Source organism: Lepidochelys kempii, chromosome 19, assembly GCF_965140265.1.
Source record: "Lepidochelys kempii isolate rLepKem1 chromosome 19, rLepKem1.hap2, whole genome shotgun sequence".
Classification (NCBI taxonomy): Eukaryota; Metazoa; Chordata; order Testudines; family Cheloniidae; genus Lepidochelys; species Lepidochelys kempii.
In genome coordinates this window covers 15,924,596-15,941,797 of record NC_133274.1, presented here as the reverse complement: position 1 = coordinate 15,941,797, position 17,202 = coordinate 15,924,596, and the positions used below count along the sequence as shown (strand labels likewise).

At 52.9% G+C, this 17,202-nt stretch overlaps 1 protein-coding gene across 2 annotated transcripts in view; it reads left to right on the top strand.

Annotated features, from left to right (window-relative positions):
• The first annotated feature begins 12,565 nt into the window (after window positions 1-12,565).
• The window catches only part of FABP3 (fatty acid binding protein 3), a 106,522-nt gene continuing 101,885 nt past the window's right edge, over window positions 12,566-17,202 (top strand). Inside the window, exon 1 of one of the 2 annotated variants that reach the window (XM_073317769.1) lies at window positions 12,566-12,758. In XM_073317769.1, the coding sequence (XP_073173870.1) occupies window positions 12,581-12,758 (178 nt within the window). In that variant the 5' untranslated portion in view covers window positions 12,566-12,580. The remainder of the gene's footprint in view (window positions 12,759-17,202) is intronic. The other variant, XM_073317768.1, reaches the window with a different exon arrangement.

Here is a 17,202-nt window from a genome sequence, read left to right as displayed (position 1 = left end):
TAAGTGCTCCTCACGTACTGCACCCATCCCCCTTTAGTGCACCTGACTAGTCCTCCCCCTACAGCTACTGCATCAAGGACAGAGAGAGAGAGAGAGGTTATCTGAATGTCAACATCTTCATGCCATTTTTCAAACAATGTTTGTAGGTCCCTCTTTAGGTAAAAGGGATGGTAAAATTGTAGATAATGATGCACCAAAGGCAGAAGCATTCCAAGACTGTTTCTGGTCTGTGCTTGGAAGGACGCTGGATGATGTATTCCCATTTACAGAGATAATTACTTAGATTGTGAGCTCTTGTCATTTGTTCTGTGTGTGCACAGCCCTAGCACAAAGAGGTCCTGGCCCACAGCTGGGGCACCGAGGTGCTATGGTAATGCAAGCAATAAGCAAGAAGACCCAAAGAAGAGCTCTGTGTAGCTTGAAAACTTGTCTCTTCCACCAGCAGAAGTCGTCCAAGACAAGATATTATCTCACCCACCTTGTCTCTAACAATAATCATGGCATATGTTTCATTCCAACAGTGATTAGGGAGGGTGTTAAACACCAACTGCTTTGGTTGCATATTTTTATAGCTACACAATTGGATAATTTGTACCCAAGAGTTTTAAAAGACTTGGCTGAAGAGCTAACTGTGCCATTGCTATTTAACAAATCTTGGAATACTGAGGAAATTCCAGAGGACTAAATAAATATGTGTAGTGATGTACAGAAGACTCCAGTAAAAGAATGACATAAAATAGCTGAGGGAGCACCATTGCAGACCTTTTGTGCTATGTAGATAAAAAAGGCCTCAGTCCTCTGGATTGCAGAGTTCTTCTTTGCATGATTGGGATTAACTAAAAATAGAACTAAATAAAACCCAGGTGGTGCCTGTGCACCATCAGAAAACAAGATGCTTATTGAGACACTGACTATAAAACTCCTGATTTTTGCAGCCCTTATAGACTCTGGGGACTGCTACTATTAGTAAATGCAACTCTACGTGAGCAAAGGCTGCAGAATTAGCCTCTACAATCCCACACTTATAGAGGGGAAGGAGTGCAGTGTTGTGGTTAGACAGGAGACATCCATCTGAGCCACCAACTCACTGTGTGAATTGGGGAAGTCCTAGAACCTTTTTGAGCCTCAGTTTACCCCTCCCCTGCACTGCAGAATTACAAAGGAATTATGATCCTAAAGTATCTTACATGCAATTTCCAGCAGTTTATCAAACAGCCCCGTGCTGGGCAGCATTAGCCCATCATACAGCTCCACAGGTAAACCCCATACCAGACTCTCCAGTGTGTTCTGGCCCCTCTGCACTGGTGGTGGAAGCAGCCCAAAATGGCCAGCCTGGGCAGAAAGGGTGTATTCCACTCCTGCACCACCCACACCCTAGATCCAGATCAAGCTTCACTACAACTATCCCCAGCTGGCGTAGCATCCCTTGGCATCACAGGCAGCTGGCGTAGATTAGAACAGCTCCCAAGCTGTCCTAGCCTGGAGGCAGATCCCCCACCCCCACCCGAGGACCAGGGGGCTGTAACAGTTTCCATGATGCGCCCCTCCCCACCACTTCTGGCCCAAGTGGAAACTTGGCACCACGGAGAATCTGCACCCCAGGGACCAACTCTCCTCTCGCTGACACTTGTGTAACTCCATTGACTTCTGCAGAGATGGCCTGATTCAGAGCAGTGCCAGCAGGCCCTGTTTCCTCTGCACAGATCTCTTGTGAGGGGTGGAGTCTCCTTCATCCTGCCCCCTCCTTCTGCAGCACCTTCATCCAACCTGTTACTTCCCTGGTCTGCATATGGGTTGACCCTGAGCAGCGCCAGATGGTGTGGTGGCATCTCCCTTCAGTTGCGTGGAGCAAGGGGGGTAATAACCATGGTGCCTCATACGTGTCAGAACAGCTCAGGCATTGTGCGTTATAAATACACACGGCGGACGTCGCTTCCCCTCCTGCTGAGCCGCAGGGAAGAGGGGCAGGGGCAGTGAGACAATATCGAATGAGGAGCTAAGAATAGCACATGGAAATACGTCCCTCTGCAGAACCGCTGTCAGAATGCGCCTCTCCTCGCGGCTGAATGAGCAGAGAGGATAAACATGCCCTCCCGCGGACCAGCAGGTGAAAACACGCTGCAGACCCTATGGGGCTCCTGCCCGTTTGCCAGCCTTTGATTCCCTACCTTAGAACACACCCTTGTCTACAGCCGAGCTTGGAAGAACCAAAGGATGGCAAAGAGAGACTCACAGGCAGAGAATGCCCTCTGGCGAAGCACTCGATTGGGCCGCTCCCCTGCTGGAGCAGAACAGCCCAGTGCTTTCTGGCTGGGACGCCTTCCTACCAGCCTTCGTGGCCATCTTTGATGACCCACATCACATTTGCTCTACAGAGGCTCCCTCCGGAGGCTTTGCCAGCACAAGGGCCGGGCCAGCCACCTCCTACAGCACCTACCTCTGATGGCTTGTAGATGATGTTGAGTGGAATGAGGCAGCCCAACTGAACCAATTCCACTGGGTCTCCATGATGAGGTAAAAGACAAGCTAGCCCCCATCGAAAACCTCACCCACCTAGGCATCTTCACCTTGACTATCGGCTGCGTGAATGAAAGGAGAAAAGAGGCATGCCCCAAAATCTCCATGCTTGCCCGCCTTGCCAAGGCCTGTAGAACCAAGCTCCGAACCCACGCAGGTCAACCTGGGCCGCCAATTTCTGACCCCGGAGGAGACAGGACGTTGATGATAGCTGAACTACGAGGGACCAGGAAACGCCCTTGCCTCCTGCCCAGCTTGGAAGAACTCAGGAAACAGACCTGACCAGGCCCAGCAGGGGCCCTACCAGAGCTCCATGCTCTGGAACTGCCCCCCCTGCACTGCAATAGACCCTGACCTGGGAACCATGGTACCTCCCAACATTTCCAGTTGCTTCTGCAGTTGCAGGTCTTGGGGCAGGCACAGCAGATCCTCCCTGCCCAACTAGCAATGATAGACTCTGGGGCTGCTGCCAGTTTTATAGATGCTAAGGCAGCCAAAACCCTGCAGATCCCCCTCAGGCTGAAACCTGCACTGGTCCTGTTGGAGACGATTGATGGGTCACCCTATCATTGGGACTGATGAATCAGGAGAGCATCCCCTTAGAGGCTGTAGTGGAAGGGCACCAAGAAGCAATGTGCTTCCATGTGATCTGCTCCCCGTTCTTCCCAATAATTCTCAGCATTCCTTGGCTGGAACATATCTCCTGGTGACAGAGGAACAGTAGCTTCTCCTCCGAACACTGTCAGAAAGTCTGCTGCCAACAAAGCAACCAACCCCCAAGTGACCCGCATCAGGGGCCCCAGGATGGGAGGACAGAAGCAGAACCCTGGACAGGAGGGACTAGCCAGGTAGGAGCAGCTCCAGGCCAGAATCTCAGTCACCCAGCAAGTATCGCAACTGCCTGGATGTGATCAAGAAGAAGAATTCAGATTCACTATCCCCAAACCGAGACTATGACTTCCCGACAGACCTACAGCCTCGGGCAAAGGTGCCCTATGGATGGACATATTCCATGTCTGAAACAGAACTGGAGGTGCTACATGGATATATCCAGGAAAACCTCACCAAGGGCTTCATTTGATGATCTACTTTTTCAGTGGGGGCACCAGTCTTCTTTGTGAAGAAGGAAGACAGGTCACTAAGGCTCTGTGTAGGTTATTGTGCATTGAAGTAAGTGACTCTCATTCTGGAATTGCTGGACCTCCTGAGGACAGCCAGGATCTTCATGAAATTAGATCTTTGGGGGCATACAATTTAGTGTGCATAAGGCCTGGGGATGAGAAAGACTGCTTTTTGTACACAATGTGGGCACTCTGAACACCTGGTGATGCCATGTGGCTTGACCAACAACCCTGCAACTTTTCAACATTTTGTAAATGATGCATTCAGAGATATCCTGGATCAATACACGATTATCTACCTTGACAATATACTGATATTTTCTGAGACCCTGGAGCACCACTACCACCATGTCTGGTACATCCTGGGGAGACTATGGAAGCGTGGAAAAATGCACCTTCAACCAGGCCACCATTGAATTTTTGGGGTACATCATCTCCATGGAGGGAATCCAGATGGAGCAGCGGAAGGCAGAAGTCATCTGTAACTAGACAGCGCAACAGACCTTATGGGATCTTCAGTGCTTTGTGAATTGTTATAGGAGATTCATCACTGACTTCTCTCAATTAATAACCCCCCTGACTTCTCTCCTTGGTAAAGCTGTGTGATTGGCTTGGTTGCCCAAAGCACAGCTTGCTTTTGACCAGCTAAAGGCTGCCTTCACCACAGCTCCAATCCTGGCACACCCTGACCTGACTCGTCTGTTTATAGTGGATGCAGATGCATCCAATGTGGCCCTAGGGGTGGTACTCTCGCAGCCAGAGCTGACTGGTACCTGTTGATAGTGTGTGTGGGGGGATAATTTAAAGGTTTCCCCCCCCCCCCCAACAGCTTGAGTCATGCCCATGGGTGGCATGTGAACTGCTTGCTGGGGGAGGCTAGCCCCCTGCCCTGCCCCTTCTGCCCAAGGTCCCACCCCTTCTGCACTTCCCGCTGGAGCCCAGAGCCCCCCTTCCCCCAACCACCACTGCAGTCACCAGCCCCGGACCCACACTAGTGTTCCCAGCCCTGAAGCGCTCTCAACCACTCGCCCAGCCCCAGAGTGACGTGAGGGTGGGTGCAGCCCCCCAGCCCCGGAGCGCCAGGTGGTTGGGTGGCACAGACCAAGCTGGGATCACCCCACAGGGAGACTGAAGCCTCAGTGAGCAGGAAGCAGGAGGGGGGGCTGGGGGCAGAGAATGGGCGGAGCCATGCCTGACTGTTTGGGGAGGCACGGCCTCCCCCAGCCTATGATACCCGCCACCCATTGTCACGCTCCCCCTCTTACCCTCACTGGCCCTTCCCTGCAGCTCTCAGATGTTTGCTGCTGCCTCTCCCCACGGCTGCAGCTTGCAGCTCACCAGCTCCAGGAGCTGCCGTAAAGGGAGGGGGCCTGGTTGGCAAACCCTGGCAAAAACCTGGTGTGGGGGGCATGCATGCCCCCATGTGTCACCTCTGTTCACAGTGACTAATGACCCAGTCGGTTCTGCACTCTTGGGCATTCTATTCCCAGAAGCCCATGAAGCTCATGGGCAACCCAAAACCACATGCGCGCAAATCATGGCAGATGCAGATACAAATGGAAAACTAAAGACTCTCCATTGTATGACTGTGATCAGCCAGAACAGACCAGGGAACATAACACAACTCACTCCCCGATTTCCAGATAGGAAGGAGGCATGACAGCAATACTCTCTGCAATTATCCAGCTTACCCATCTGAATGTAAAATTATAGTCGTTTATATAGACATTTCCATCAGCCACGTGAAGAAGACCCCCCCCCCGAAATAAACCACAAAACAGTGGACAAGGAGCTGCTCACCATAAAAATGGCATTTGAAGTATGGAATCAGAACCCTGCAGGGCTCGGCACCCATCAAAGGTCTTCACTGCTCATAAGAACCTTGAGGACCTCGGCAAGGCCTGAGCGCTGAACCAGAGGCAGCTAAGGTGTGCCTTGTTCTTTTCTCAATCTGAGTTCACAATTACCTTTCTCTCAGGAAGGCGAAATGGGAAAGCTGATGCTCTATTGTGGAAGAGGGAATACTACCAGGGAAGCAAAGAACTGACATCTGAGCCCCCCTTCTTCTTCAAGCCTGGGAACTTTGTCAATGCCACAATCCAGTGAGACCTGCTTTCCCTCAGCCGGTCCATCTTGAAAGGAGACGCACTAGCCCAAGGGATACAGCCCCTGCCACTGGGGGCTAAGATGTACCGTTCCATGCAGGATGGGGTAATGTACTTTGATGAGCATGTAGCTGTTCCCCCAGGGTGCCCCTGACTGCAAGTGCTACGGCTGTGCCATGCTGCGCCATTGATGGGGCACTTTGGCCACTGGAAGACCTCCTGCATGGTTTCCTGCTTTTTCTGGTGACCCCACATGCGGGCTGAGGTCCTAGCATTCCTGTGAGTGCTGTACATGTACCAAGATGCCCCAAATCAAACCCCTTGGCACCTTAGTACCCCTGGAGACTCTGGCTATGCCTTCGTCCTCCATCATTCTAGACTTTGTCATGGAGCTCCCATCATCAGATGGCCATACTGTAGTCTTGATGGTTGTGTACCGCCTGACCTAAATGGCCCATTTCATCCCCTGCAACCAGCTGTCGTCTGCCAAGAATACTGCCCAACTCCTACTGCACACTGTGGCCCCGCTCCATGGACTCCCAGACCACATAGTTTCCGATTGAAGCCCCAATTCACCTCTCCCTTCTGATGTGAAACATTCAGGCTACTGGACATCTGGATATCCACCTCCATCGCATACCGCCTGCCAAACGGACAAACAGAATGGGTGAACCAAGTACTGAAACAGCACTTGAGCTGCTTTGTAAATTATCATCAAGACAGCTGGTCCATGCTCCTGCCATGTGCAGTTTTCCTACAATAACACCGACCATGCCTCTACAGATAGGAGCCCCTCCTTCGCTAATTATAGGTTCCACCCCCATTTCCATAGAATCATAGAATATCAGGGTTGGAAGGGACCTCAGGAGGTCATCTAGTCCAACCCCCTGCTCAAAGCAGGACTGATCCCTGACTAAATCATCCCAGCCAGGGCTTTGTCAAGCCTGACCTTAAAAACGTCTAAGGAAGGAGATTCCACTACCTCCCTAGGTAACGCATTCCAGTGTTTCACCACCCTCCCAGGGGAAAAAGTTTTTCCTAATATCCAACCTAAATCTCCCCCACTGCAACTTGAGACCATTACTCCTTGTTCTGTCATCTGCTACCACTGAGAACAATCTAGAGCCATCCTCTTTGGAACCCCCTTTCAGGTAGTTGAAAGCAGCTATCAAATCCCCCCTCATTCTTCTCTTCTGAAGACTAAACATCCCCAGTTCCCTCAGCCTCTCCTCATAAGTCATGTGTTCCAGTCCCCTAATCATTTTTGTTGCCCTCCGCTGGACTCTTTCCAATTTTTCCACATCCTTCTTGTAGTGTGGGGCCCAAAACTGGACACAGTACTCCAGATGAGCCTCACCAGTGTCAAACAGAGGGGGACGATCACGTCCCTCGATCTGCTGGCAATGCCCCTACTTATACATCCCAAAATGCCATTGGCCTTCTTGGCATTACCAGCAGCCTCCCCAAACCTTGCCACCACCGACTGGGTCCAACAGATGCAACTTATTCAGGAAGAACTCAAGAACCACCTACTAGAGGCAAAGAAGCCCTACAACAGGCGACATCGGCGACAAGAAGATCTGCCATTTGTGGTAGGCCAGAAAGCATAGCTCCCTGCCAAACACCTTCACACCAAGCCACCTTCCTGCAATTCGGGCCACCAGTTCCTGGGACCTTTTCTGCTATGCTAGCAGATTAACCCAGTTACATTCAAACTCCAGCTTCCTCTGTCTCTCAAAATACACCCATTTCCCCCCCTGTTTCCCTTCTGAAGCCCTACATGGAGAACTCTTTCCCTGACCACACCACACCACTGCCTCCACCAGCTGAAATCCAGGGCCACAAGGAATATGAAATGTATGCCATCCTCCCTTCTGGACATCTGTGCTACCTGGTGGATTGGGAAGGTTATGGCCCTCAAGAGGCCTCCCATGTTCACACCTCTCACGGGGTGGAGGAATTCCACAGGGGTCAGCCAGATGGGCACCACCCCAAAGGGGGGCCTGCAGTAAGAGCCTGCAGGGCTAGAACCTGGGACCATAGGGGTTCTGATGACTCCACATCACCACAGAGGCTTAGGTTGGCCTTCTGCTGGAGGACCCTGTGAGGCTGGGCCCAGCAGGACATACTGCCCAGCAGGACCCGAGTAGCAGTTCCTCGCAGCCTGGCAGTGGTACTTAAGCCAGAAAGCCATGACAGGGAGCCGACTGAGCAACAATACAGACTGCCTGCCTGCATGTGAGAGATCCCAGACTGGCTTCTGACCCTGCCTCCCTCTTGATGCCTGACTCTTGGTTTGCCCTCTGGCCTGTCTTGGACTCTGACCCTCTGGTACCCGACTCCCACTCTGACCACTAGGTCTGACTGCCCATGACACGCTTGTGATAATGAGCGTCGAGAAGGATTCAATGCTCTGCTGAGCCACAACCTCCTTAGGTGAGTCATGTAAGGTTTGTCTACACTGCAAAGAGAGACCCACGGCAGCAAATGATTTAACTGGGAATTGGTCCTGCTTTGAGCAGGGGGTTGGACTAGATGACCTTCTGGGGTCCCTTCCAACCCTGATATTCTATGATTCTATGATTCTAAGTCTTAGAGCGCAGGTCAGCTGATGAGGGCTAAAAATAGCATGGTATACCTGTTGTCTTATCTATGTGGAGTGCAAGCTCTTGGAGGCAAGGGTTGTTTGTGCCGTGCTGCGCCTGATCTCAGGTGGGTGCTACCTTCATGCAACTAACATCATGCTTCATGGCATAAACTGATCACTGCAGGGCCCAGGAAGGAATTCCCCACCTCTAGGTGCAACACTGTTCTTCCATCTCCACTGACTGGGAACCTAAGCCCACATCTCTTCCTCAGGAGAGACACCTTTACCCATACAATGGTCCCACTGAAGTCAGTGGGCCGATTCTCGCACACAAGGGTTTTCAGGATCTGTGCTTAGATCCTTTGACGCCACTTACATGCATCTGTCCTCTTCATTAGAAGCCTTGCGACATCAGACAGTCCTAGTATGTAGAGGGGCCTCTTCTAGTCTGTGCTCAGCCAGCGTAGGACGGTCCCATAAAAAAACCTTTGTATCTCCAGCAATCGGGCTGACGTTGCATTTTCCTTGGTGGGCTAATCCAAAAGCCAATCCACATTATTGTTTGCAAAGATTCCCTGATTGAAAGGCTACATTTTGCTTTGCCCAATTCCACTCTGGTCACCCTTACATCAGCCACTGTGTGGAGAGACCGTTTAGTGTGACAGGGGCAGAGACTCCACTTCATCCCCAGCACATCAGGGGTTAACACCAGTTTCCTTCCCCCTCTGCTCGCCTAGGTGTCCAGAGGAAGCTCGGCTGGTGAGACAGAGGGTGGAGAATACCAGGGCTCTCTCGCCTGCCTGGCCCCTGAGTCCAAGCTCGGTGGCTATAACGTCCGCACTGCTATTCTCAGCACTCTGGCTCAAGCTGAGCTACTGCAAGCCTGTCTCTCCAGGCTGGGACTCACGCCCACCAGCGGCAGAGTAGATTTACCTTTACAGGCTTAGAATGTAAGACTCAGCCCAGGAGTAGTCGGATTAGTGGGCAGAGTGCAGGGGAAACAAAACTTTTCTGGATTGAATTCTGATTCCTGAACAGGATGTTTGTTCCTTACACACCAAACCAGCCCAGGCCGTGAATGAAGCAGGCTTCCTTAGAAACACAGCTCTGTTCAGTGACCCAAAGAAAGAGACCAGAGCCCACGATTGCCTGGTGTACCAGGAGTAGGGTGACCACCTTTTCAAAAGGCAGAAGCAGGACACATGGAGGACCCCCACCCCCCTCCATGGCTCTGCCCCTGCTCCTCTTCTCCTCAAGGCCCTGCCCTCTGGCCAGGCCAGAAGTCGGAGCCGGGCTGTGGCAAGAGCTGCCAGGGAGCCCAGGCTGCAGTGGGGAGTCCGGACCCTCCACCTACCCTGGGTGGGGTGCCAGGATGCCTAAGAGCAGCCCCAGCCCATGTCCAGAGCATGCCACCCAAGGCAGGGGGAGTGTCCTGGAGTCTGGGGCTCCCCCAGGGACCCGGGCTCCTTGGGTAGCTCTTAACATGGCCCAGCCTGGTTTGGCTAAAGCCCCCCACCAGGAAAAGACTGACGCTACCCCTGAGCCTCGGGCAGGCACGGAGTGGTACCAGTGGGAATCCGGGGCAAATACTGTCCTGGGACCAGCACTTGAACTCTGCATTTTGGGACTGTCCCACCCAGTTTGGGATGGGTGGTCACCCTCAGGAGGAAGGAAGAATTTCCGGTCCAAGGCACAATGCAGAAGAAGCAATTAGCCCAACAGCAACTGCTAACTTCTCCCAGCAGAAGACAGGAATTAGCAGGAAAATTGGTTCTGCATTTTCACCAGTAGGTGGCACTAGCAAGTTCTACACTGCATTAAACTGGAAAGACCGTTGAATAATGAGCAGGGCCTTGTGCCCCAAGCGATGGGTGCGGCGGCTTTTATTGCCCCCCAGCCTCGGGGATAAGGCTGGACCAGCTCAGGCAGCTTCGTTTGTGTTTATCATTCATTTCACTTCCTGCATCTCACCCACTCGCAGCCCCGAAGAGGAAGGTTCCAGATCAATCAGAAGATTGCTGAGATTGGCCTTTTGTAGCCACCTGTCCTGGAGCCCTCTCTACGCATAACACTATGCAAGGAGACTGGGCCTTGAACCAGGCATCTCCACTCCGAAGAGCAGGAGCTGTTCCATTTGAGCTAAAGGAATAGCTTCTCTAGCTAGTAGCAGTGGTAGACTTGTATGTGGGACAGCCACTAGCAGGGACCACAAAATACACACAGTTGGCTCTTAGGTTTTGTACAATCTTGTTTGGATGAACTGGCGATGTTGGGCGTAGCTGGAGCTAACTTCATATTCCTTGGGGGGGGAGTGCCAGGATAAAAATAATTTTAATAAACAACACAGAGGCAAGTTCCTCACCCGTGTCACTAATAACCCCATTTGACATTAGAGCTGGGTGGTAAAGCTCTCTCACAAACACACACACACACACACACACACACACACACACACACAGCACCAGTTCTCATTTACACCACACACGGCCTGTTCTGCTGGCAAAGTCGAAACAAACTGAAATCTCACAAGTTTAAGAACAATCCTTCCCCTCCTCCACTGGGTGTTCCCTGTCCAGCTTCCAAGCTGGAGGGTCCTGGCTCTCCCTACACAGCTAGCACCATGAAGTAAAAATAGATCAGCAGCATTCTCCCTGCAGCGAGGAAATACCCCCCACTTCCACCCACGTTTGTCATGGAAGAGACCATTGTACCCCATCCCTTTCCCAACATGCCCGGAGGTGCAGGCCTGCAGAGCCAGGTGGAACCTTAGGACTCCATTTCTCAGGATTCCTTCTGAGAGGCGAAAAAGGGAGCCTTGTCTTGCCTGAGCTTTGCCCACCCCACTCTGCCTTGTCTCCAGCGTGGGCCCTGGCTGTCGACAGAGTCGGTGGCCTGGGTTCTTCCAGTTCAGTACAATGAGCCGTTATTGGCGTGATAAGAGGATGGACTTCAGGTGAAGGCACTGGACTGGGACTCAGGAGACTTGGATTCAATTGGCTCTGCCACAGCCTCCCTGTATGACCTTGGGGAAGGCCCTTAAGCTTCTCATGCTCAGCTCACCATCTGTGACAAGGGATGACAATGCCGCCTGCCACCCTTTCTCTGTCTTGCCTGCTTAGGCCCCAGTTCAACAAACTCTTACACACGTGTGTTTAAATTTCCTCCTGTGAGTCGGTGCAGGATTGGGGCCGTAGACTGTAAATTTCTGGTGGGGCAGGGATGTTTGTAAAGTATCTGGTTCAACAAGGCCTTGGTTTCTTTTGGGCCCTCGACATGCAGCTGTGACACAAATCACACATAATAATCGATGTCTAAACAGGGGTTTCATAGATTCATACTGGCCAGAAAGGACCGCTACATTATCTAGCCTGCCCTCCTGTATAACCCAGGCCAGAGAATTTCACTCGCTTACTCCTGTAATGAGCCCAGTAATTGTGTCTGGATAAAGTGTATCTCCCAGAAAGGTGTCCGGTCTTGATGGGGAGATTTCAAGAGCTGGAGAATCCATCATCCCCATGGCAGTTTGTTCCAAGGCTCAGTCGCTGTCCCTGTTAAACAAGTAGGAACCCACTTCTGAACATTTTGGCTTAGTCTTTAATTTTTTTAATTTATTGACGACATCTAAAGTGTGGGCCCAAATGTGCTGCTTTTCAGTCCCGGGAAATGTGAATTTCCTGGCTTCCACGGGCTTCAGCCAACAATTTTATTTTCCTGTCACCCCTGCACGCGGGTCGCTACCCCTGGAGCCTCGGAATGTCATGGATGCTGGGTGGAATTTCCGTTCCTTTGAGAACCGTTTGGATGGCGGGGGCCCGGGGCGGGGGGGAAATCCCCAGGCTGTAGCAGCAGCAGAAACAGGCGTCTCAATAGAAATGTCAAACAAACAAAAAATTATTTGTTGATGGGGGAAAAAACAAACCCAACAACCCACCACCCAGAGCAAGGCGGCGGCTCCCGTTGCATGCACAGCACTGCCAGAAATGCTAATCCACATCTTTGGCACTGCTCTGCAGCACTGACTGAGGAGGCAGCCAAGGGGGGACTTGGGGGGATTCCTAAGGGGGACTCAGGGGCTTCTTTACAGGGGACTTGTCTGGAAATAGCAGCCCTGATCTCTGACCCTCAGACAGGCTGGGACAGAGAAGAGGTGCCCCTGTGTTTGGCACAGGGATGGAGAGCAAGGTTAATTGCAGGGACTCTCCCCCTGCAGAATGAATGGTATGTCTCTCAGGCAGGCAGCTGGTACCCCAATGCATTGTGAGTGCTGTTCAGCTAGACAAGGAGATGTCTTAGTGGCTGTGCTGGTCCAGGGACTTTACTTGGGTTTCCTGCAGCTCCTGGCTCCTTGGGCAGCAGCTGGCTTCTGCATTTCACCCCCTTATGGTTTAGCAGCAGGATCAGCCCCTCCATTTCTCTCTACTGCATTTGGTAAGTGTTGGGGCTCTGGCTTGCTCTGGCTGGGGAGCTGCTGGGATTAAGGGAGAATGAGGAAGGGGAGGAGTATTGAGGGGTGGGATAGGCATTGTTCCAGGCTGTCATAGGGTGCCCTGGTCAATTTCACTCACAGGGGAGGGAGGTCTTTGTCCCATAAAGGGGCTTGTAGGCAGCATGCTGCCGGCTTGGGGGAATAAAGGGCAAAGGAGGATGAAGAAGCAGAGGGAGAGAGATGTCAGGACATGGCTGACTCCAGATGGATGGGGGGTGGGGGTGGTAGGACATGTGTTTGAAATTCAGCGAAATCAAACTTTCCAGTGGGTTAAAATCACAGAGGGCTGATGATGCTTCCATCTTTGTGAGTATGTAGGACTGATGCCCAGACACTACGTTCACCCAGGGGTTACAAATACCCTGGACCCAGGGAGAGGTAATTAACAATCGTCAGGGAGTAAGGGGTCGCAAATGCAAAACTTCTCCAGGGACATGGCTGGTATTTCTTGTAGTCTCTAGTCTAAGTGGTGCCAGCAGCAGTGGCGGGTGTTGGACAGAACCAGGGCATGCCAGCGTCATGGCCGGGGGTTTTCTGTTCAGTAGCCGAATAATCCCTGGTGTCTGTGCTGCTGTTTTTCTGATTATTACACCTGGCTTGGAAGGCGGCTCCAGAAGTGTGGTCCCAGCTTGCAGGTCAGGATGTGAGGATGAGTTAAGCTGGAGGATCTGGTGTCATGGAGCTGAGAACAGGCTGAGTGATTCCTTTCGACACACAAATATACTGTGTATGATTAAAAAGTATTACAAATGAGCAACTAAGCCCCCAAACACTAAACTTTCACTCCAGATCCCTATCACTCCAACCCCCATCTCTATCTTCCAAGGTACTTGTAACCCCCACCCATGATCCCTATATTCCACCTCCCACCCCGGTCCTAGTTTCTCATTACCCCAGAAATCACACCCTATCTCCCAAGGCCTGCTATTTCCTGCCCATGGACCTCATAGCCATCCTATCCTAGTTCCCCATCACCCCTACAACTACACCCCTATCACCCAAGGCCCGATGATTCCCAATCCTGGTCCCCATCACCCCCAAACCCACACCCCTATCACCCAGGCTCCATCCCAAATTCCCATACTCACCCCATCACCTTACCCCCACTGCAGGTCACCATGCCCACCCCCTCCTATCTCCCCATCACCCCCAAACCCATACCTTTATTACCCTCATGGCCCCCACCCTCAGAGTCCTCACCCCAGGTCCACCCTAGCTTTTCTGTCCCAGGCTTCCAGAAGGAAATCAGATTTCAAGAGCTGTGGGAGCAGAAATGGCTCCAGCAGTGCTGAGCTGTGTGTTGGGATGAGAGCTTGAATTCAGGGGGCTTGCCGGTCACGCCCAGACCTCCTAGCTGAAAAGCAGCCCCGGGGTGTGTGGTTCCTGAAGCTAAGCCCTGCCTATTGGTAAATAGCACAAGCATTCCTGGCTTCTTGCCTTTCTTCACAGGCGCTCTGGGAGCTGCGTGTGGAGGATGAGGCTACACAGAAATGATCGTTCCCTTTCCAGACACAGTTTCACCAGGGCCACAGCCCCTGTGCTGCCCTTGCCACTTGATTGCAGCAGGTTTCCCCGGGAATACCCCGTCTCCAAGCCCCTGGCACCCAGGCCCAGCCCGTGCCCTCTGGCCACATGGAAATCTTCCAGACAGGAAGGCAGAGCAAAAAGGTCCAGTGTGTGGGGTTCCCCTTCCATCACCCCCTTGGGGGAGGTGGGTGCCTTGCCCCCTCTCATCCCCCACGGAGTGGGCAGGAGGTGTGACCGTGTGAACCTAGTGTGGCTCTTGGGGCACTGAGCTGGGATATTCACGCAGCTGCCCAGAGCCCCTGCATTGCTTTCCAGGACCTGCCGTTCTCTGCTAGCGCTGCTCCCACGGACTGCCCCAAACCCTCCAGCGCAGCGGGGAAAGCGCTTGGTGTAATACTGATGGGTCCAGCCTGACCTTACATGTGGACATCCCTGGAGGTTTCCGGGGGTTCGTGTGATCCTAGATGGAGAATGGCAACGCCCCACGGCTCTGCCCCGCACCACCTCCCCCAGCCCCTGAGCTCCAGATGTAAGGAAGGGCCTTTCAGAGAGCTGGGGGTGGCGTGAGAATTGCGCTTAGGCTCAGCCCCTCCCTTCCCTGCCAATCAAAAAGTTCCGTGATTTCCCCATCCTCTGCTGGATTTTCTAAAGGCCACGTTCTGGCCCACGGCTTGGAGCTGAAGGACACAATGATATGCAGGAATCGTTTCCACCAGCCGCTGAAATGCAGCTGTTGCTGGGGTGGAGTGCAGCAGCTGTTGAACAGCAGTTTAGGTCAGGCAGGGGCGATGAAACCCAGCAGGGCTTGGTATAAATGGCGGGAGTGATGCAGCAGAGGAAGAGATGGGCTCATCCCCCCACCCAGCAGGAAGACTCACGCATGGCCGGTGCTATTTCTGCTGCCATAAAAGCCCTTCCCCCCTCACCCCCCACCACCACCCGCAACCTCCACTCAGCAAGTCCGGCTGATAAACTGGGACCCGAAGCTGCCCTTAAATGCAAGTGGCCCAGGCAGGCCTACGGTCTTGCTTGGCTGCTAACCGCGCTCTGAGGTCTCACACTTGCCGATGTCCCTGGAGGCGGATGGCGAAAGGTGGCATGCGGCAGAGGGATAAGGAAGGTGTGGAGAAACCTTGTGCCTGGGACTCTGGGGGCAGGAGCAGGAGATGGGAGGCTGAGGAGGATGTGAGGTGGCAACAGCAGACTGAGCTGTTTTCCTCAAGCCCCTGCCTTTAACTTCACAGCCTCCTGCTATGTGCCAGGGCAGCCACTTAATGAGATAAGTGGTGGGCCTCGAGGTGCTCTCGTCGTGGTGCTCAGGACTGTTCCTAACTAAGACCCGTCTACTGGGGATGGAATTCAAAGCTCAGCCGTTCAGAGGCACATTTCCTCCTTGGCTGGTAGCTTTCACGAGCCCCGATGGGCCAGATGCTGTTGTTAGTTACTCTGGCTCTATGCCAGCATCACACAGCAGTTTGGCCCTTAATTTCAGGTCTCCCACAAGCATGCAAAACGCTGCTAACTTGGACCCACTTACGCTGTCTTGGAATTGGGCCCTGTGACTCTGTCTGGGCTGAGGCTGGGATATTAGCTGGAGGGGGACAGATGGGGTGCCCTGGAAAAGGGCAGCAATGTAATGTATGTGGGAGGGTGGGGTCTCTGATCGCTTCAGGAGAGGAACCCAGAATCTGGACCCACTGTGTGATCACAGCCAGTATCCCCAGGAAGAGCCATTTGGAACTGATGAGTTACCTAGTGCCCGGGTCCCACCAGTAAACAGCATGGGTGGGCGTGGGGGAGTGTGGAATAATAGAGAAGAGGATGGGAGGCCGTGACGGGACGCACCCAGTTCACTGCTGTACGCTTGACGTCCAATTGCTGCTGAAATTCTCCTGCCAGGACTAAACTCGTAAAAAATACTAGCTGCTTCTGAGGAGCCCCAAGCTAGGATCCAAGCGTTCTGATTCCCCTGCTCTGCCCTCTAAAGCTCAGCGCCTCCTGGACCACCTTGATCTAGTCTGCCTTGCTCCCCTGACAGGTGCTGTGGGCTCCTTCTTTGGGTCCTGGCTTTGTTTAATCAGTGGCTTGGGTCCCAAAATGCTCAAGTGCTGCCTCTGAGCCAGGAAGCTGCAATCATGGGCCCAATCCCATACACATGCCAGGCTTTATTCTCTTCTCTGGGGGGGTCTGTTGGGTTGGCGGAGCCTTGCGGAATAGCAGGGAAGGCCCTGTAATATCTGTCTGGAGTGGATGGCTCATGTGTCAGGGAATCCCAGAGATGCTCACAGCCTTTAAGGGGGAGGAAACAGCTGGAGGCTCAGATAGGCCTGGGCAGGCAGGTCATTCCCTCCTGTGGGGAGCGAGACGTGTAAGACCTTGGAAAATTTCCACCCTCCTTCCTGGAAGGGAAGCGGTCACATCAGTCACATCGCACAGGAGAAAATCTGCTGAGTGCAAAGGGTCCCAGAGAGGGAAGGATGACAAACAGCAGCACGCTCCGCTTCTGATGAGAGACTCCCAGGGGAGTCCCTGAGACACCAGCTGTAGGCACGTGGCCCAGGAAGCCATCCACTGGCTCCGGTCCCCAAAGGAATTAGCTGGGAGTTTGCATATGTTCAGCCACGGCGGCAAATTGAGTCTCTTCCCCCCTGACGTCTGGGTTTTTATTTCCTGGAGGGTGTTTGTGACTCTGAACAAAGGCTCTGAGGGGGCCGGCACCAGGCGAGACAGGGGATTGGTTACTGGGTGGGGAGTAGCAGAGGTGGAAGAGGAAGGGATTGGCTGTGAGGGGAGGCCCGGGAAGGAAGTGGTTGCTTATTGGATGGGAAGCAGTTGGTTCTATGTTGGAGGAACAGAGAG